Source organism: Lucilia cuprina, chromosome 2, assembly GCF_022045245.1.
Source record: "Lucilia cuprina isolate Lc7/37 chromosome 2, ASM2204524v1, whole genome shotgun sequence".
NCBI classification, from domain to species: domain Eukaryota; kingdom Metazoa; phylum Arthropoda; class Insecta; order Diptera; family Calliphoridae; genus Lucilia; species Lucilia cuprina.
In genome coordinates, this window is record NC_060950.1 from 43270944 (window position 1) to 43293293 (window position 22350).

Sequence of the window (22350 nt, forward strand, 5' to 3'; positions counted from 1 at the left end):
AAATCGTAAAATCATCAATATGCATTTTTTTGGTACATAAAATCGTCAAAATGACTATAAATCGTCAAATCTGGCAACAATGTGGGTAATACGTTGTTGTTGTTCTTTACTGTATACAAGCATGAGTGAAACAACAACACTTTCGTATTCTTTGCTGGTTAACATTGACGAAACGTAGATTTTGTTTTTGTTTATCGTAAAAAAATCTGTTTGAAAAAACACTTTGGTGTTTTAAATTTCAAACTTACATTATTCTCATAAAAATTTTACCATTACTCACAATCTTCTCTCATAATTAAAAACGTTTTCGTTACTTGTTTTTATTCTTAAAAAAAATTGCAAAACAAAAGGGAAGATTATTTTATTTTAACAAAAAATGCAAATCATATTTTTGCGTAAATGTGTATGAAATGTGTTTTTTCTTTTTCCTTGTATGAATGTGTTGGTTTTTGCAACAAAAAATCTTAAATAAAAATATGTTTTTCTTAAAATGTGTTGGTATTTACTTTTCGATAAGAAACTTTTGGGCACTCCTGCCTTAAACATCCCAAATTGGCTTATAATCAGGACAAGGACTTTTATGCAAATGCATGGTTGTAGTCAGTAACTCAAAATAACGTTTAACTAATTTTCGATTCAAGGAATTTGCCACAAAATGACATCGATTTGATGTTGCATATTTTGTTAAAAGTGCATGAATTACATATTTTGCTTTAAATTGCATATGTTTTACATATTTTGCATATATTTTAATTATTCTAAAATAAATTGTTTTGTTTTCTCTGTATTTTATATTTTTACAAAAAATTTGGTATTTACATATTTAGAATTTTTTTAAAATAAATATCAACAAATTTCGATTTAACAACAAAATACTAGGTTCTATGAAATACAATTTTACATAGTTTTATTAAATTTTTAAAACAAAAATAGTGCAGAAGGTATTTTGAGTGTGTGCTGCTAATTGTAACTTCCAAATATTTTTTTTTTATTTTTAATAAAAAATTATTATGATTTATTTATTAGTATTTAAAATACTTTATCTTTAGAGCTATATTACATTTTGATTTACTTTAATATTAATTTAACATTATTAAAAACTCTGATATCCTTTGTAGAATAGGACCCTCTTCATTTTATTGCTCGTAGCTTTGTGCAGTCTAAAATCGTTCGCATTTCGTAGATTATTTGGCTGACATAAGTTATTTGATCTGTTGGTGCTTTTCCCATTTTCATTTTGTATATAAATATCAATGTATTAAGTTGAAGCCGCTGCCTAATATTTAAACATTTTAAAGTGTCCAGTGAAATTTTTTTCGGAATACGGATTGATATTTGGATAATATATTATTTGTTCCTAAAAATTTTTCAAGTTGGTTTTTCACTATCATTTCCACTTTTTTTACATAATTTAAATGTATTAATCGGGCGAAATTCTTTACATTTATTCGTTTTTGGTATAGTTTCAATTGGAGTTATCATTGATGATTTCCAGTTGTCCGGGAAGATTCCAGTTTCCAATGATTTATTTACAATTTTTAGTATATTACGACCATTTATATTCCAATTATCTATTATAATTTGGATAATAATATTTTTAAAATCTTTTTTTTTTTTTATTTGTTCACATATTTTTTTATGTTATATTATCATTTATATCCTTAATACTATTCACGAAGTATTCGTTGAATTGTTTTGATATATCACAGTTATTCTTATATTATATATTAAAAATCACAGATTGAATCAAAGATCGGTTTTGTTTTTGGTCTTTGGTGTTGTTTATTTGTCTATTAATATAATTGTTTTTTCTAGTTTTATTTTATAATTATTTCTAGTACATTTATATTCATTGCAGGAATGATGTGTGTTTTCTTTTTTAGCAATTTTATACTTTATATTTTTTTGTTTCTTTAAAATCTGCAACTGTCCGTTAAACCATTTATTTTTAATACTTCTTTCATTAATTATTTTTTTAATTGTTAGTCTCTTAATAGAATCTTTATCAAAAAGATTTACATTGTAGTTTAGGTCTTGGCCTTCTTCAAAATTTTAATCTGCGATTTATTTTTCATTGGAATTTAAGTCTTTTATATTAAAAGTATTCTATTTCTCTTTTAATTATATGATTAGTTTTCTCATCATTGATTTTTATTTTAATTATTTCATGATCGTATATTTTATTTATTTTACTATTATTTATTATTATTATTATGTTTTGTTCGTAATGACATAATCAATTAATGTTCTCGTGTTACGCGTAATTCTTGTTTTTGAATACATTCCTTGTATATTCTTTCCTTATTAATCTCTTACATTTAAAGCACACTTCTTCATTTTTACGGTTTACAGACTTATGATTAAATCCTTTACATTTAAAGCATTGTGTTATCTCTGTTTCAACAAATATTCTACATTTTTCCCATCCAATATTTATTTTTTGCACCGATAGTATTTTTGGGTATGTTTCATTATCTACTTTTATTTTACCATTAAATATTTTTCTATTAATCCTCTTAATTTCGTATATTTTTATAATTTCCATTTTGCTTCCTTCTAGAATTTGATTTTGTTTCTTAATTTTTTCAATTAGTTCATTATTTTCGTATTTGAAACTCATATCCGTAACAACAATTGACTTTTCGATTTCATTTGGTACTTTAATTTCATATTCCTCACTCATTTCATTTTCAATTGCATTTTTTATTTTTTCTCGTTCATTTGTGTTTTCACTTTGTATCACTAAGGCACCATTTCTTCTATTTTCAATATTTGTAATTTTTTTTAAATAAAAGTTTACAGGGTCTACCTTTTTATTTAAATCATCTTTGGTTTTTTCTATTTTTTGTTTTTTTTTGGTTTTATAATTAAAGGAACCTGATTTTTAACTTCTGGCAACACCATATTAAGGAGTGAGATCGAAAAATTTTTAACACACGTTTTTCATTACATTTTTCAACCAAAGTATTATTTGATTTTTTTTTTATCAAGTTACCTTTGAAAAACATGTCAGTTATTATGTGTAGTGTCAATTATATAAATTTTTTTGTTAATCTGATTAAAATGAGTGACCAGAAAAAAGTGCGTACTGAAATTATTAAATATTTTCAACTAAACCCAACTTGGTCTTACAAAAAGTTGGCCAAGGATACAAAGGTCTGCCGTCAAACTGTTTCCAATGTTATTAAACAGTACCGGGAGAACTTGTCAGTTGATAGAAAACCTGGTTCAGGTAGAAGGAATGGCCCACATGATGTTTCTAAAGCCAAAAAAATAGAACGCATTTTCAAAAGAGCTCCCAACACATCCGGTAGGAAAGCAGCTCGGTTAGCTCAGTGCTCGGACTATTTGGTACGAAAAGTTAAAGCTAATGCATGTTTAAAAACATACAAGGCTCAAAAAGTTTCTGGCAGGAACGCTGCTAAAAATTTAGAGGCCAAAAACAGAGCACGGAAATTGAAGTCAAGTTTTATAAAAAAATATTCTTGCTGCATAATGGATGACGAAACGTATGTTCTGGCAGATTTTTCGCAACTTCCAGGTCAAAAGTTTTATGTTGCTGATGCTCGAGGGAATGTTGAAGAAAAGTTTAGGACCCAAAAGCAGACAAAATTTCCCAGAAAGTTCTTGGTATGGCAAGCAATATGCAGTTGCGGCAAAAGAAGCCAATCATTTGTTACAACGGGCTCTATAAATACCGAAATTTACATCAAGGAATGTTTACAAAAAAGGCTGCTTCCATTCATAAGACTTCATAATGTGTCCACTTATTTTTGGCCTGACTTGGCATCCTGTCACTATGGTAAACAAGCCCTTGAGTGGTACAAGAACAATAATGTGGTATTTGTACCAAGAGAGGCAAATCCTCCAAACTGCCCGGAGCTAAGGCCAGTGGAGAGATATTGGGCTCTTGTTAAAAGAGAATTGAAGAGTACAAAAAAGGTGTCCGAAAGTGTGGTAGATTTTAAACGGAGATGGACTACATGTTCGAGCAAAGTGACAGAAAGCACTATAAAAACGTTAATGGAAGAGTTTCCGAAAAGGGTTCAAAATTTCATCACTAGTGATTAAAACTATAAAAATATTTTTTTTGTAAATTGTAATAATAATTTGAATCAAATAAAAAAATAAAGCTGTAAGTTTAGTGGTTTCTTTTTTATAAACATATATGTATGTTAAGAATTTTTCGATCTCACTCCTTATTCTTTTATGCATCTGAGAATGATTGTTTTTTTGTTTGTTTTCTTTTAAAGCTTTTTTATTTCATTACACGTTTTGACGTTTGATTGGTTTTGGTTTTATTTTCATGTTCTTTTATTGTGCCGTAAAGTTTTTTTAATTTCTTCAACGATTTTTTACATGATTTTTGTACTTTTTTCAATAGTTGTCTTATTTAATTTTCATTTTGTTTTAGTGATGTCTCAAATTCTTTTTTATATTCTTTTAGATTTTGTTTGTTTATCCTTACTCCGTCTTGTATCTCTCCTAAAACAAGATCAACATTACTTATGTATTGCATACAGTCCTCGCAAATGAATTTTTTTAAAAATGTTGAACCTTTCATTTTCTTAATGTAACTAACGCCCTTTTGGTTTTCAGAAAAAACTAATTCTCAAGGACTTAAGTAACACGAAAACCGCAATTTCTTGAAATACTTGCGAAAATGTTTTTTGGCTAAAAGTGCATTTCTTGTTTTATTTGATGCCCAATTATAACATTTTACGGTTTCGAAGTTAAAAACTCAAAATGACTAAAGTTTTAAAGTATTTTTGGAACATAATCTTTTGATTTCGTAGATAGCACCGTTGATTCTGATTGTAGAAGTGTAAAATTTAACAGGAACATGTATTTTAATACGTGTCGATTTTAATTTGTTTGTAACTTAGGGCCATTTTGTCTGCTAAATTTCAACAAAATTAAAAAAATGTTCTTTACAGACATGGTGATTTAAAGATTTTCATATATAAAATAATTAAATTTATTTAATCCCGAAAAACAACAAATTTCAAAAAACTATAAATACATTTTTTTCTTTATAAATTTGAATATTTTTAACAAATAAGAAATACTTTTTTTTATTTTTTTATGTGACATTTATTTATGTAAGTGGTGAATATAATTTATAGAAGCAAGTTTTTTCTTTTATTTTCATTAAAATACGGGAAATTTCTTTACAAATTTAAGATATTATAATGTTAGAAATTCGGATTAATTTGGCTATTATATATAGCTGTTGTTTTTGAGCTGCATGTGGGAAATTTTTAGGATTTTTCACGTTTCATTGCAAAGAATTTTGGTGAATATACTGGATATACTAGATTATCATTATCATAGAAGCATAAATATAAATATCTTTGTGATTAAATAAATATCCTAGCAATTGAAGATAAAATAAATATTAAAATTTATGCACACAGTAAATGAAAACTGCAGAAAATGTTAGAAATATACTTTATAAACAAAACACTTTTCATATTTTAATTAACTTTGAAATAATTTTTATATTGTTTTTCTGGGAACTTCAAAAATTTTCTTCACACAACTTTTAGAACTTGTTCAATATAGTTTATTGTTAAATAAAATATTATTATTTTATATAAAAGGAAAATCTGTCTTAAATTTATTAAGAGGATTTCCATCAGAAAAATTAGTTGGAAGTTGTTTATTATGATGATGACCATTTCGAACTTCACCATTTCCAATTGTATATCAAAACTTTCCAATTGAGTTTCAGCAATATCTTTTTTTCATATATATTCACATTATTTCAATTAAATATTTGGAGGCCCAGCAAATTCTAATTATATTTCAGAATTTTTTAATTTTATTTCAGAACTTTCTAGTTATATTTCAGAAATTTCTAAATATATTTTAGAAACTTCCAATTATATATCAGAAATTTCTAATTGTATTTCAGAAATTTCTATTAGTATTTCAGAATTTTCATTATTATTTCAGAAAATTTAAATTTAACTGAAATATTAATTCTTATTATATTTCAGAAATGTCCAATTGTGTTTTGGAAAAGTTCAATTGTATTTCAGAAATTTCCATTTTTATTTCAGAATTTTCCATTTGAATTTCAGAAATTTTACTATGTTGAACTGAGAGTAAATTTTTGGGTTTTCTGTTCATAGTTGAAGACATCAGTTCAGAAGTTTTTATTATTTGTTTTGACAATATTTGTAATTACAAAAATCATGCAGAATCAAAAATTAATTTACAAAAATTAGTGGTTACGTCTTTTTCATCAAATGTTTGATGTCTGAACGTAGCTTAAGACAATTTTGTTTTGTATTTGCGTTTACTGAGATTTGTGTATAATTGATACTTTTATTAATGTATATAAGGAGTGAGATCGAAAAATTCTTAACATACATATATGTTTATAAAAAAGAAACCACTAAACTTACAGCTTTATTTTTTTTATTTGATTCAAATTATTATTACAATTTACAAAAAAAAAAAAAATATATTTTTATAGTTTTAATCACTAGTGATGAAATTTTGAACCCTTTTCGGAAACCCTTCCATTAACGTTTTTATAGCGCTTTCTGTCACTTTGCTCGAACAAGTAGTCCATCTCCGTTTAAAATCTACCACACTTTTGGACACCTTTTTTGTACTCTTCAATTCTCTTTTAACAAGAGCCCAATATCTCTCCACTGGCTTTAGCTCCGGGCAGTTTGGAGGATTTGCCTCTCTCGGTACAAATACCACATTATTGTTCTTGTACCACTCAAGGGCTTGTTTACCATAGTGACAGGATGCCAAGTCAGGCCAAAAATAAGTGGACACATTATGAAGTCTTATGAATGGAAGCAGCCTTTTTTGTAAACATTCCTTGATGTAAATTTCGGTATTTATAGAGCCCGTTGTAACAAATGATTGGCTTCTTTTGCCGCAACTGCATATTGCTTGCCATACCAAGAACTTTCTGGGAAATTTTGTCTGCTTTTGGGTCCTAAACTTTTCTTCAACATTCCCTCGAGCATCAGCAACATAAAACTTTTGACCTGGAAGTTGCGAAAAATCTGCCAGAACATACGTTTCGTCATCCATTATGCAGCAAGAATATTTTTTTATAAAACTTGACTTCAATTTCCGTGCTCTGTTTTTGGCCTCTAAATTTTTAGCAGCGTTCCTGTCAGGAACTTTTTGAGCCTTGTATGTTTTTAAACCTGCATTAGCTTTAACTTTTCGTACCAAATAGTCCGAGCACTGAGCTAACCGAGCTGCTTTCCTACCGGATGTGTTGGGAGCTCTTTTGAAAATGCGTTCTATTTTTTGGCTTTAGAAACATCATGTGGACCATTCCTTCTACCTGAACCAGGTTTTCTATCAACTGACAAGTTCTCCCGGTACTGTTTAATAACATTGGAAACAGTTTGACGGCAGACCTTTGTATGCTTGGCCAACTTTTTGTAAGACCAAGTTGGGTTTAGTTGAAAATATTTAATAATTTCAGTACGCACTTTTTTCTGGTCACTCATTTTAATCAGATTAACAAAAAAATTAATATAATTGACATTACACATAATAACTGACATGTTTTTCAAAGGTAACTTGATCAAAAAAAAAAAATCAAATAATACTTTGGTTGAAAAATGTAATGAAAAAAGTGTGTTAAGAATTTTTCGATCTCACTCCTTAGCTACGCCTCCTCCTTTCCACTCCCTGTTTAATAAAATTGATTTAAACCGAGGTATATTATAAAAGTTATTTTCGATATTGCTAATGTTAGTTTCAACTAAAACGGTGATTTTTACAATGTTTATTATTTTATTCACACTGCCAATAAGAGAGAAAATATGATTTTCTTCTTATTTTTATTTTTCAGAGTATTATGATGTTAATGATGTAAGATACAAAAGGACGTTGATGACTTTAATGATGGATAAAAACACTTTAAAAATGTCAATATGAAAGTTTAGTTTGTCATGTCGGCACATGGTACACCGTAATAATTTAATCGCTAATATGCAGGTTTAGTACAGTGCGGATTTGAGATACTCTTTTTTTCGGGTTATTTTTACCAATTAGGAAAAAGGCTGTTATAGTAGTGTTAAGTGAAATGTGTAGTTTGTGTAGGAGATTGTTACCTGTATGTTTTATTAAAAATATATCTAATATAAATCATGTCTTCTTGGTAGGTAGCTGCCCATTTGGTTTAGTATTTACATAGCAATTTATCGTTTATTATTGATTTACTTTATATTAAACATAAATAGGTGTTTGTGCTTTTAAAAAAGTTTAAATAATTTTGAGCAATATTTTTGTATTATTTTGTTTATTTATTTGGTTATTCATTGTAATATTTTAAAGCCACATTATATTAGTATTATAGAATACAACTAATTTGACTCACATAATATTAACATAAATAAATTAATTGCACGCATTTATCAATTTATCAAAATTTCAGTACAAAAAATATACTTTCAATTTGAAAAAAATGGATTCTTTTCGCTTCTTTGGATGTCAATAAACATAACATCTACTTAGTGTTACTCTCACAGAACGTAAAAGAATTCTCTTAGTGCTACCTTTGAAGTGGTAATAAATGTTATATTTTTGGAAGTACTTCATTTTATTTTGGTGGGAATGTACATTAAAACAGTAGTAGCCGGAGACATCTTGATTTATTATTTTGTGTTAAAGTTAATAAATGATCAGCTGCAAAATCACACACGACTACTCAGGCATAGCATTGCTTTTATGTTCTTTGAAAAATTAAATTTTTAAGAAACTTTGAGAGTATCAAATAAGACTCGGTAGTACCTTTGAACATAAAATAGTATAAAAAACTAGTATCGTAACACAAAATGGTATTTATAGACAACAGTCGGATATTAAATATAACATCAAGAGTGAAAACTTCTAAAATATTATTTTTTTAGTAAAATTCAATGCAATTTTTTTATTTTAGGTTCGTAATGTTAAAATAATTTTGATGGTTACAACATCTAAACATGAGTTCTCGACTTAATTTATATACCGTTGAGGTAGGTGATACTAATTTCACCATCTTAAGCCGTTATCAAAATTTAAGACCGATCGGCTCCGGGGCACAAGGCATAGTTTGGTAAGTTGTAATTATTAAAAATTTTATATTTTTTATAACCTTGTCCTTTAAAAGAACTTTAACATTTAAAGATCAACCATTTTAAGAAGAAGATAAATAAATAATAAGATAAATAATTATTGCCTTATTTATAATAAACAAGTAAGAAATTATAGTCGGGCGAGGCCGACTATGTAATACCCTACACCTTTTACAAAAATATTATATGCCAAATTTTATTGAATTATATCCAAATAATGGACCGATCTTAACAATTTTCAATAGGCTTTGTACCATAAAAGATCATATGTCAAATTTCATAGAATTATTTCCAAAATTGCGACCTGTAGTTTGATTACAAGGTTTACAAACCCTATTGGAGGGTTTAGTTGTATGGAGCTAGGTGAAATAATGGACAGATCTTAACCATTTTCAATAGGCTTCGTCCATAGAACAATACCAAATTTCATTGAATTATCTTCAAAATTGCGACCTGTAGTTTGATTACAAGGACGGACGGGCATAGCTAAATTAAGTCAGAAAATGATTTTGAGCCGATTGGTAGACTTTTTGGTGGGTATAGGACAAATATCTCCACTAAAGTGGTGTAGGGTATAAAACCCCAGTAAACAATTTTTTCAGACATGTCTGATGTCAGAAATTTTCTGAAATAATTCTTATACTTTATCAGAATTTTTAACGAATAACATAAATTTCCTTTAGACATTTTACAGAATAATCGGCAAACTTTTTATTAGACTTTTCTGCACATTTTCTGAAGTATTAAACGATTAACATCAGACTTGTCTGCACATTGACGAAAGGGAATTTTATTGTTACGACAACTATGAGACACATTGTCGAAGGACAATTTTATTTATTCCGATATTATTCTTTAGACGTAAAGGAGAATAGTCTGCACATTTTCTGAAGTAAAATATAAAATGGCTTACGAATAATATCGGATAAATTGTTTTTGTAATTTTATCAGACAATTTAGCAAATAATATAAATTTCCTTTAGATATTTAACAGAATAGTCTGCACATTTTCTGATATTTTTTTTAAATTAGCAAAAAATTACTTAATTTTTTATGGTTTAATTTTAAATGTATATAGTGAACTCTATTTTCGTATGTAATACGTTAGTATTATTGTTTAATTTTATTTTATTAATTTTAATAATAACCTATAAGTCTTTATTATTTATTTACGCACCCTTAAGAAGTCATGAATAATTCAAAATTATAAATTATTATTAAAATTATGCCATAATAAATTATATATATGAAAATAGTTTCCATCTGTCGTTGATCGAAATAGTCAGGTCATTTTCTTATACTTGATCAGACTTTTGTACGAACTGTCGGACATTTTATCAGAGATTAATCCGACTTTTCTTATATTCAATCAGACTTTCTGTTATTCTGTCTGTTTATCCGACATTTATCAGACCTTCTTCTACTTGATCAGACCTTCGTACGAAATGTCGAAAGCATGTCAGGTATGGTATCAGACTTTTGTCCGACTTTAATCAGATTTGCCGAAAATTCCTTCAGAATATCCCAAGGGATTTACATCAGATTTCGTAACGAATTCTGACCGACATCTCTGCACATTTTTCCTAGTTTCCTTAGACAAAGAGTTCCGAATTCTGAGCAACCTTTCATACGGTTTTCGTAACGAATTCTGACGGAATTCGGGTACGAAATCGGCAACTTGTGCAGATATTCAAATTCGGCAAAAATTGTTTAGTAGGAACTAACTAACTAACGAGCTGTTATCTTTCCCTTATGGGAATTTAAACACAAAAAGTTGACTCTAATGTGAAACTGTTTCATTGAAAAAAGAAATTTGATATTTGTTAAATTAATATGTTTCATAAACGCCGTGATTTTGGACTTTTTCACAGTGAAGCTATTGACAAGGTGAAATTGGAACGTTATAAAGTAATTTCGTTGCAATATTTATTTTATCAGTTTTGTACTATATGGTTGTTGTTGAAACAGTTCGACTGTGGCCGATAGTTCTTTCCTAAAATTAGAATAATAAAAATTTAATTATTTGAGTTAGTGTCTGTGGGTGGAAGGGGGAGCTGGAGAAACTGCGCCACCTCGGTATACCTAGGGGAATAATTGGATAACTGCACCGTGTCATAAGAACCTTGAGGCAGGGCAACGATTTAAAGTGCCTGAAAAGATTCGTTCGCCGTAGCCGTTGAGGAAACTGCATCAACTGGCTTATTATGGTTCTAGAATGCCTGGGTAAATGCCTCCCACAATCCGATTTCGCAGCGGGGTGTTCATTTAGGATTCTGTTGCACCTGTAGTCATTGATGGCTTTGGTCACCGCGTCTGTCGACGTCCGATGTTATGACGTCTTGGATGTCGATGCGAATGGGAAAATTTTTAAAACTTTACATATGCTGTCAAAGATGAAAAGCCTTATTAGGCGGTACTATGTAATTTATAAAACCCGCTTATTTAAACTTAGTTTGCAATGTATCGACGTTAAAACAGACAAGAAAATAATAGAGAACAAAGTATTGCTTATTTTGAACTTAAATCCATAACCTTAAAAGAATTGAGGCAAAACAATTCAGTTATTGAATATATCAAAGTGAGATTGGAATATCAAGCTCCAAAGTTACCCAATACTTCAACTGTCAAATGATCGGACATGGTCAAAAGTCAAAACTTTTCTTGCTCGATGTGTGTCCAACAAAATGTTGTAAATGAGAAATGTGCTTATTGCAATGGATCTTATAAATCAGTCATGTCTGTTCTGTATATCAAATCGGTTTTAATTCGGTATATAATATAATATATTTTATTTAAAAAAAGGTTTGAAGGTCAAAATTTTGTTTGAATTGTCTGATCTAAATACTATTGAGAGCATATTTTTAGAAGTTTGTTGTGGTTTTAATAAAATTTTATTGGGTGTTTTATATTTACCGCATGTAACCTTGGCGATATCTCCTGTCGTTTTAAGCATATTGCATTAATGGGGGATTTTAACACAAATCTTTTTGATTCTAATAAATCAGTGACGATTAGGGGCTTACTTAGATGCTACAACCTGTATTGCCAACACAATGCACTACCAACTCATTACGATATTCGGTGAAACTCTGTATCACTCATCGACTTCTTCATCTTAAGCAGCATTCTCGTACGTAATTTTACAGGTCAATTCCAATCTCCACATTTATCAAAAAATGTTTTTATTTGTTTCACGATGTTCCTCATTGTAAAATTATTGAAACCTATTTTAATTTGATTTATGAAACATCTGACGTAAACCTTCAAGTTGGACATTTAAGTACAGCAATAGTAGACTTTATTTTCTTATGTTCCTGGTTAACGAAAATCTATTAAAAATATTAGTTATTTAAGAAGTACCAGGGAAGTCAAAAGTGCTCACTATTTACGGGACCTTGCTTATCGTGCCTATTGTGAGTGCAGAAGTCATGGCAACTGTTCCATCTACTGTAAACATCGAAATAGGGTCAATCAAATTATCAAAAATTTGAAAAGAAAAAATAGTTTTTTGTAGTTTAACAGTACTGATTCTTCTTCTAACTGGAAAACACTTAGAAATATGGATTGCTGTGATGACAATCACATTTCTATCTCAGAGGATCCTCAAATTTTAAATCAACATTTTATATTAAATCAATCTTAACGATTTTTGTCCCTTAATTTCCATGTCTGACCCAGGTATTATTTCGTTTAGAAGGTCCGACTCAAACGATTTGATCGAAGCTTTTGCTAGTGTTAAGTCTAATGCTATTAGGGACGACATTATACCCAATATACCCATGAGGCTCTTGAGAATTCTATATCCATATTTGGATATAGAATAGAATTGTTCCAACAAGAATAACTAATGAATCTGGTATTACCTCTTTTCATCCAATTAGTATTCTTCCATGCATTTCGGTTTTCATAAATCTTATAACACCACATATTGTTAACTCTTACTGATAGACTAAGACATGCTCTTAACAAGAATGGAGTTTGTGTGCTATAAGCTTTGGACTTATCCAAGGCTTTTGATAAAATGAACCGCAATTATTTGATGAATAAGATGTATACACATTTTAAATTCAGCAGTGCTTCTTGCAAAATGGTTCTCTCTTACCTTTCAAACAGACAGGACCCTTGTTTTTCATTCATTACGTGAACGATTTTATAATGTTAATTTACCAACATCTGATATCTTCTTATATGCAGATGATATTCATATACGATACGTGAATAAGACAAAGGCTGTCAGTTTTGGAATAAATAACAAATCCTACCTTAATTTGAGGATGTTCCATAATCCTGTCAAAATTGTTGATAATGTGCGCTTATTAGGTTTAATTTTAGACGAGAAACTTTAGTTTAGTTTAAAAGGGTTGTATATCAATGTATATATCCACCCGGAGACCCAAAGGTCAATTGTGAATCCTTCCAGGTCCCTTTTGCAGCTGTTTACCAAGCTAGAATGTAACGTTTTACACTGCAAAGCTTTAAGAGCTGCTTGACTATCAACATAAAACGTAACTTTCGACCCCCTAGTAATGTGTGCCTTAATAATATCCACGGATTTCCATATAGCCAGGATTTTCGCTTGAAATACGCTACATTCGTCCGGAAGTCTGTAGGACACTATTATGTTGTCTTCTGCCAAATAAACTCCTGCACCTGTACCAGAGTCCATCTTGGATCCGTCAGTGAAAACTGCAAACCCCTGAACGCCAGTAACCATAATAGGGGAGATAACACTCCTCCTTGTGGTGTACCCCTGGTAACTCGTTTGCGAATACTATCATCCCCTTGTGGGTGTTAACAAAATATACTTTATAAACTTATACATAAAAAATTAAGTTTTCATTTAAATATCAATTTTATAAATCAAATTTAGTTTTAAATATTTTTCATTATAACATAAACTTTTGTTCTTTTAAGTTTTATAAAACATTTTATAATAAATACAAATTCAATTAATTGTCGAAAATTGTTGATAATTAACATCAACTATAATGGCGATCCTGCCAGGAGAACAATAATAAAACTTATAATTAAAACTAACAATTTCCGTTGAATGATGAATGAAATATCATTGAAAATCAATTCGAAAATTTTGGTCACTGTGAACTTATTTAAAATCGAATATATTCATTATTATCATCTAAAAATCCTGCTAAAATACACATATTAAAGTATCAATCCTGATCCCTCTGCACTGTTGGAAAATAAAACAAATTTCAATATTTTTGAATTCATATCAGTTCAGTTCAAATAACAATATTTTAATTAAAATATTAACCAGAAGCATCAAAGAAAGTATTCTGTATTAAGTATTTATCTTACATTACTATAAATATTTATTATCCTAACTATATTAAGTATTTTACCTTTTGATTTTAAATATTCGTTAGATATAGCTACATACATATAATCTAAAATATTAAAAAATTAGTTCAAATTAATATCAATTTTAATCTTAACTTTGATTTTGATTTTTTGTAAACTTTGCCTCCAAAATGACTACACGCTCTCCACCTCGTACAAGTACACACACACAAAGTTCAACAAATTCACAATCTAGTTTAGTAACTACAAATACAATTTTAAATCCAAATACGATTGGTAATCAATAATGTGCTGCTACTATTAAACTCCCTCAATTCTGGACAAATTGTCCAGAAGCATGGTTTGTACACGCAGAAATGCAATTTGCAACAAGAAACATTTCTGCAGACCAAACTAACTATGAATATGTAATAACAGCTCTTCCCCAAGAAGTTATTATAAAAGTGTTGGACGTTATTCAGAATCCAACTACAACTGAAATATACCTAAATCTCAAGAAGATTTTGATCGAACGTTTCTCTTTAAGTGAAACTTTGAAATTAGATAAAATTTTATCTGACAGTGATATGGGAGATAGAAAGCCATCAGAATTTTATAGATCGTTAGCTCTTCTCGCTGGTTCAAATTTTAGTTCAGAGGTATTGACAAAACTTTGGCTACGTAAACTCCCCAAAAGCTTAAATGTAGCATTAACAGGATCAAATATAAGTGATCATAATAAATTAGTTCAATTAGCTGATAGATTATGGGAAGTGATTTACAATGATTAAATATGTAGTATCAGACAATCTTCTAGAAGTTCTAATATAGAGCAAATTGTTCAAAACCTGACCTCTTCTTTATGCGAAAATATAAGTAAATTAACACTGGAAGTTGGTTCACTTAAAAAGGAATTGGAAACACGAAAATCACGTCCGTTTTATAGGAGATATAGTAGAAGTAGTTGACGATCTCGTGGTCGTTCACCAAATGGAAACTGGCTTTGTCGTTTTCATTACAGATTTGGTAACCAAGCCAGGAAATGTGAACAACCTTGTTCATTTTCGAACGAAAATTCAACAAACTTAAATCGTCTACTGTTGCCGCGACGAACAGTAGAAATGATAATTATAATTCAAGTCGCCTTTTTATTTTTGATAAAAATAATAAAATTAAGTTTCTAATAGATAGTGGTGCAGAGATATCTGTGTTACCATCTTCGAAATTCAAAAATGATAATAGAAAACCTGACATTATTTTAAGCGCAGCAAATGGCTCAAACATTGCAACTTTTGGAAAGAAATTGTTTAATGTAGATTTAGGCCTTCGACGAGAATTTCCATTTATTTTCATAATCGCAGATATTTCAAAACCTATTATTGGTGCTGATTTTCTTTGCAAATATGGTCTTTTAATAGACATTAAACATAAGTGCCTAATCGATCCACTTACAAATTTGTCCATTAATACGTTTTCAAATTCATGTAATGTATCACTTCCTAAATTGTTTTCTGTAGATAATCAATTTACACAACTTTTGAGAAAGTTTCCTTCACTGATATTAGAACCCGATTATACAAAACCTATAAAACATTCAACAGTTCACAGATTAATAACAAAAGGACCCTTACCTTTTTCAGGTATATGTAGACCATCAAACTCAAGTGTAGCATCTGCTTTACATTTAGTTCCTAAGAAAGACCCAAACGAGTGGTGACTTTAGACGTTTGAACGTAGTGACGGTACCAGAGATATCCATTACCTCATATTCATGATTTAAATATGAACATAAAAGATAAAAATATATTTTCTAAAATTGATTTAGTACGCGCTTATCACCAAATTCCAATGGCGGAAGAAGATATATTTAAGACGGCAATTACAACTCCATTCGGAATGTTTGAGTTCCAACGCATGCCATTTGGTTTGCGAAATTCTGCACAGACGTTTCAAAGATTTATAATGAAGTTTTTACAGGTTTAGATTTCGTGTTTGTGTATATTGATGATATACTTATATATAGTGAAGACAATGAACAACATTTATATCACTTAGAAAAAGTTTTTGAACGATTGGAAGAATATGGGTTGAATATTAAACCAGGGAAATGTACATTTGGTGTTTCAAATATAGATTTTTTAGGTCACAACATCTCGAATGCTGGCATAAGACCATCTAAAGAGAAAGTATTAGCTATTCGAAACTTTGAACAACCAAAAACGGTTAAACAGGTTCAAAAATTTGTAGGAATGGTAAATTACTACCATAGATACATTCCTAAATTAGCTGAGTTAACTAATCCTATTCATGCTATAATTACCAAGGCATTAAAAAAGAAAAATAAAAATCTGGAATGGACTACAGAGGCGCTTAATTCATTTGATCGCATTAAAGAATCATTTGCATCTCGGGTTTTGTTAAATCATTTCAACAATGAAGCAAATTTACCATTAACGGTAGATGCTTCAAAGATAGCCATAGGCGGTGTTTTACAACAAGTTTATAAGGGAATTTCAGAGCCGTTAGCATTCTTTTCTAAAAAATTAACTCCTAGTGAAACAAAATATAGTACTTTTGATCGAGAATTATTGGCAATATACTTAAATATAAAACATTTTAGGTATTTATTAGAAGGTAGATCCTTTACAGTATACACCGACCATAAACCTTTAGTGTTTGCTCTAGATTCAAAAACAGAAAGAAGTCCAAGACAAACACGACACTTAGAATATATTTCGCAATTTACTAGTGATATACGACATATAAAAGGCGACGTTAATGTTGTAGCTGATACTTTATCAAGAACATTTGAAGTCGAAGCATATAAATATTCAGATCTTAATCTTAAAATATTATATGAAGAACAGCTAAAAGATAAAGATCTTTCAGAACTTCTTTCTGATAAAGAGAAACATTTGAATTTGAAATTCCTAAAAATTCCTGTTCTAAATTTGGATATTTGGTGTGAATGTACACTGAATACACCTAGGCCTTATGTTCCCTTAAGTTTACGGAAAGCAGTATTTGAAAAATTACATAGTATTTCTCATCCCGGAATCAGAGCTACACGCAAATTAATAACTGAACGTTATTTCTGGCCAAAAATGAGCAAACAACTAAATGTCTGGTCGAAAGAATGTCTTAGCTGTCAAAAATCTAAAATAAGTAAACATACTAAATCACCAGTAGTTGAAATAAAAATACCTAAAGGAAGATTCGAACATATACATTTAGACATTGTTGGACCTTTACCAATATCTCAAGAACATAGATACATATTAACCATAATCGACAGATTTACTCGTTGGCCTGAAGCATATCCTTTAAAAGACAACACAGCATCAACTATAGTAGATACATTCATTCGCAATTATATATCTCGTTTGGTGTCCCTTTAAATATAACAACAGACCAAGGCGGTCAATTCACTTCTAAGATATTTACTGAATTAACAAACATGTTAGAATGTTTTAAAATAACTACTTCACCATATCATCCTCAATCTAATGGCATGATTGAACGATTTCATAGACAACTTAAAGCAACATTGATGGCTAGAGGTGAATCAGCGAATTGGTATAACGAACTTCCGATTGCTCTACTAGGTATTCGTTCAGTATTTAAAGAAGATTTACAAGCTACACCCGCATAAATGGTTTATGGTGAAAATTTACGATTACCTGGAGAAATAATAACAGCTTCTGGAAATTTTGATGCTTCTGACATTTTATTCACAATAAAAGATCATTTTAAAAATGTAAGATCTAATATAAGACATCACAGTAATATAAATACAGAAATTAATGTACCAAAAGGCCTTAAAGATTGCAAATTTGTATTTGTGCGTGTAGTTAATAAAAAGCTTTACAACAACCATACGAGGGACCTTATAGAGTGGTAGAAAAGAACAAGAATTACTTTAATGTTGATATAAACAATAAAATAACAAGTTTACCTATCGATAGACTAAAACCATCAGTAACCGAAAACACTACCATTAATTCTAAGTAATTCTAAACGAACAACAAAAAAAGTTTCTTTTAATTTATTGGAAATAAATTATTTGGAGGGGGAGTAATTGTGGGTGTTTACAAAATATACTTTATATACTTATACATAAAAAATTAAGTTTTCATTTAAATATTAATTTTATAAATCAAATTTAGTTTTCAATATTTTTCATTATAACATAAACTTTTGTTCCTTTAAGTTCTATAAAACATTTTATAATAAATACAAATTTAATTAATTGTCGAAAATTGTTTATAATTAACATCAACTTTACCCCTAAGGTTGAGTTGATTATTTTGCTATCAAGCATCGATACTATCCAACTCACCAGGAAATCCTGAACTCCGAGCACCACTAACGACTCTCTGATGGCCTCTATTCTAATGTTGTTAAATGCGCCCTCTATGTCCAAAAACGCGGCTAGAGTATATTCCCTACGCTCTAAACCGTGCTCAATACAACCAACCACCTCATGTAACGCACTCTCAACCGACTTACCCTTCAGGTAGGCATGTTGAGCGTTACTAATAAGACGGTTATCTATATTGCTCCTGAGATAAAGATCTATCAGACGTTCTAAGGTCTTCAGTATAAAAGACGATATGCTGATAAGCCTGAAATCCTTAGGTTTCGAGTGGCATGCCCTACCGGCCGTAGGAATAAAGATTACCCTAACCTCTCTCCACCTTCTTGGAAGGTATCCCGGAGACACCTCTTGAAAATATCAGCTAGAAGTGCCAACGCCGGAAAAACACCATACGGACCCGGTGATTTATATGGGTCAAAAGTGTTCACCGCTCAGCCCAATTTGTCCCTAGTGACTATTTCATAAATGTGACCAGATGAATAGCTAGAAGCCCCTGATCTTTGGACCCCCTGACTTAAGTCCCTATTATCTATGTCAGCAGAACCTGGGAAGTGAGTTTCCATAAGCAAAGAGAGTGTCTCCGAGCTTGACTCCGTCCACGAGTTGTTTTCTCGTTGAATGTAACCTAAGGCCTTGGGGTCTTTGGCTAAAATTCTATGGAGCCTAGACATCTCATTTACGTTGCCAATAGATTCACAGAAGTTCCTCCATGATGTCTGTTTTGCTCTTTTGATCTCTCCCTTATACTTATTGAAACTCACCTTGTAGTTCTTCCAATCTTCTGGAAGTCTAGTAAGCTTGGCCCTATTAAACAATCTTCTAACCGTCGACCTTTGATCACGTAGTTCCCTGGTCCACCACTTAGGTTGCTTAATGAAATTACTACTAACTCATCTCTTTTATTAATGTTAGCACTGCCCCATTGACTATGATGTGCGTTTGAATCACAGCCTAGCATCATGATAGCGCCCTTCTGTTTTGCATACGCCGTTAGCTCCAGCGGCTCTATAGCTTCATACGACATGTACACTGAAGCCACCGAGAACAAACGCTCACTCTTGACCTAAATCACCGCTCCTAAAAGAATGAGATATTAGAAAATTAAAATCATTCTTTGCCAATATACAAGTTCTATCCTTATCCTCATTGGACGGGACGAACAAAGTATATCTCGTGATCGCTAATCCACAAACCCTATTGTTATTTAACCATGGTTCTTGGATTAGAGCCACGACCGTCTGGGAATCTGTAATGAACCTTGCCAACTCTGCTGAAGCTGCCTCACAATGATGCAGGTTTTTTGCACCACCCGTAGCTTCCTTGGATCTGTCATGTTTAGAGTACCTAAACCGTACAGTTCCAAGTCCAAAGTTGACAACTCCCCTCAGCCCATCCAAGATCTCGAGGGATTTTTTATTTACAGCAAAACGGAAATCCCTCCCTGTATTCTTGCCAATTTCTAAAAACACATATGCTACAAATAATATATCATGTCAAGTCAAGTCTTAATGCTTTAAAATGGTACATAAACGACTGTTGCTGCCAAACTGTTATAGTTATTGAAGCAACAAACTTCCATTGGTTTGTAAGGAGATTAATCTTCTGCTTGGCCAATACCGCCAGTATGGTGTCCACCGGTCTTATGGGTGGTGGAATCCATACTGTCACTATTGACCTGAGTGGCAATTCAGATGCATAAATCACCTCGAGCATTGAGTCCGGACTAAGGTCACCAAGCTTGGCAACCGTGACCCTTAAAAATTCAAAGGAAAAGGTATCAAGATTACCCCTATCGCAGTCTGCACCCTTGAAGGATACGTCATCTAGACTACCACTGTATGCAGCGATTTCGTCCAGGAGCCTGCCCAGCTGCTACAGGTCGGGACTGATCTTCCCATCCGTATCAGACAGATCTATAACAGCCTAACGAGATTGGCGTTCTTTGGTCCTCTTTGTAGGGGATGACTGTGTCCTCCGACCGTGAGCAGATACCATAGTGGTTTTATGTTCCCCGTCGGATGATAGATTCATCTCATCAAACTTCTGTGTGGCACCGGATTCTCCAAAGGAGTCCTTCGACAGCCCTAGAAGGTCGTCTACATTACAGTTCGTTAGAATCTGTTCTTCATGCTTCAAAATCCTAGCATGAATGTCACTCAGTGTCAGTCCTCCGTCTAAGGATAGGTCTGTCTGCCCACCATCCTCACTAGTCCGGTCCCTGAAAGCCGTAGTATCCAACTCTACTACCTTTTCGTCACAATGTTCGTCTTTTCTGTCCGCTACTTCCTCTTCCTTTTCTTTATTTAATTTTGTTCAATTTTGATACCACGAATATGCTCGGGCGGACGACCATCCACGCAGTGACGGCATACATGGACTAGGCAACTATCTTACAACAGCGTTTTACACTGACGCTGAGGGGAGCTGTTAACGGCTAATTTATGAGGGGAGCTGTTAACGGCTAATTTATTTATGCACTAATTAACCATTCAGGACCTCGGCACAGCTTCGTACCACTTTGACCTTAAAAGTGCTTATATAACGCACTACCCTAATAGTAAAGCTCTTATCAATCAAGTGCGAACCTGCAAAGGGCAATCACGTATCATCTTTGTCATGATAATAAAGCGACAAGCTATGTAAACCGCTTATTGCTACAGCCATATCATGACAGGATGAGTAACTTTTAGTTATTTTTATAAATCAGAACCCACAGCGAGTAGAGGTTTGAAACCAATAAACTCAGAAGCCCTCGCATCGCGACAAGATTGTAACCCAGGCGAAGGACGAGAAATTTACATTTGTTAAACATATTAACTCAGTAAAGTCTAAAGTTTGTTCTACCCTGAAAGAGATCAATAAGATAGTCAATAGAATTGTTAGGTACATTTATGGATTGACGTTACATGACCATTGGTCTACCTATGTTAAATGTTTTCTTGGTTTACATTTTCTTCGTATATAAAACTGAGACTACTTTTAACATTTTACAATATAATTTATACAGGATATTCGAGGGCATTTAGGAATAATTTTGTATTTTCCCACTCTATTCGTTCGCCTCAGATTGTTATAGACAGACTTTTGAGATCTTCATATGAACATTCATTTGTGGTCAGAGTTTCTAGAATCTGGAATAGACGACCAAACAATCTTAAAATATTCTCATTTAACTTGCCAAAAGCCAATTGCCTTAACGTTCCTTGTTAGTGTGATGTGTAAATTTTTCTTTTTATAATAATTTTTCTTCTATAATAATAATAATTTTTCTTTTTATAATAATAATATAGTTTAATTGTTAAATTATTTTTATATCTCTTATATGTTACTATTATTGCATTTATAAATTCTTCCACATTTTTATAAATCTTTTAACCATATATGGCCCATAAGGGCTCGGTTAAATAAATAAATGAAATAAAAACAAGTATGAATTTATAGTCGGACATTGCCGACCATAAATTCATACTTGACAAAAAAAGAGATTTTCTATCCTTATAAATTTTGTAGATGAATTTGCGTCTATTTCAAAGTCATTTATGTTGATTTTAATCGTTTTATAAGTAA

At 31.0% G+C, this 22350-nt stretch overlaps 1 protein-coding gene across 2 annotated transcripts in view; it reads left to right on the forward strand.

Annotated features, from left to right (window-relative positions):
• LOC111687549 (stress-activated protein kinase JNK) overlaps nucleotides 1–22350 on the forward strand; it is a 236577-nt gene that overhangs the window by 37717 nt on the left and 176510 nt on the right. The window contains exons 1-2 of one of the 2 annotated variants that reach the window (XM_046956492.1): nucleotides 7841–7860; nucleotides 8930–9085. In XM_046956492.1, coding sequence (XP_046812448.1) covers nucleotides 8973–9085 — 113 coding nt within the window. In that variant the 5' untranslated portion in view covers nucleotides 7841–7860; nucleotides 8930–8972. Of the gene's footprint in view, nucleotides 1–7840; nucleotides 7861–8929; nucleotides 9086–22350 lie in introns of those variants that run through there. The other variant, XM_046956491.1, reaches the window with a different exon arrangement.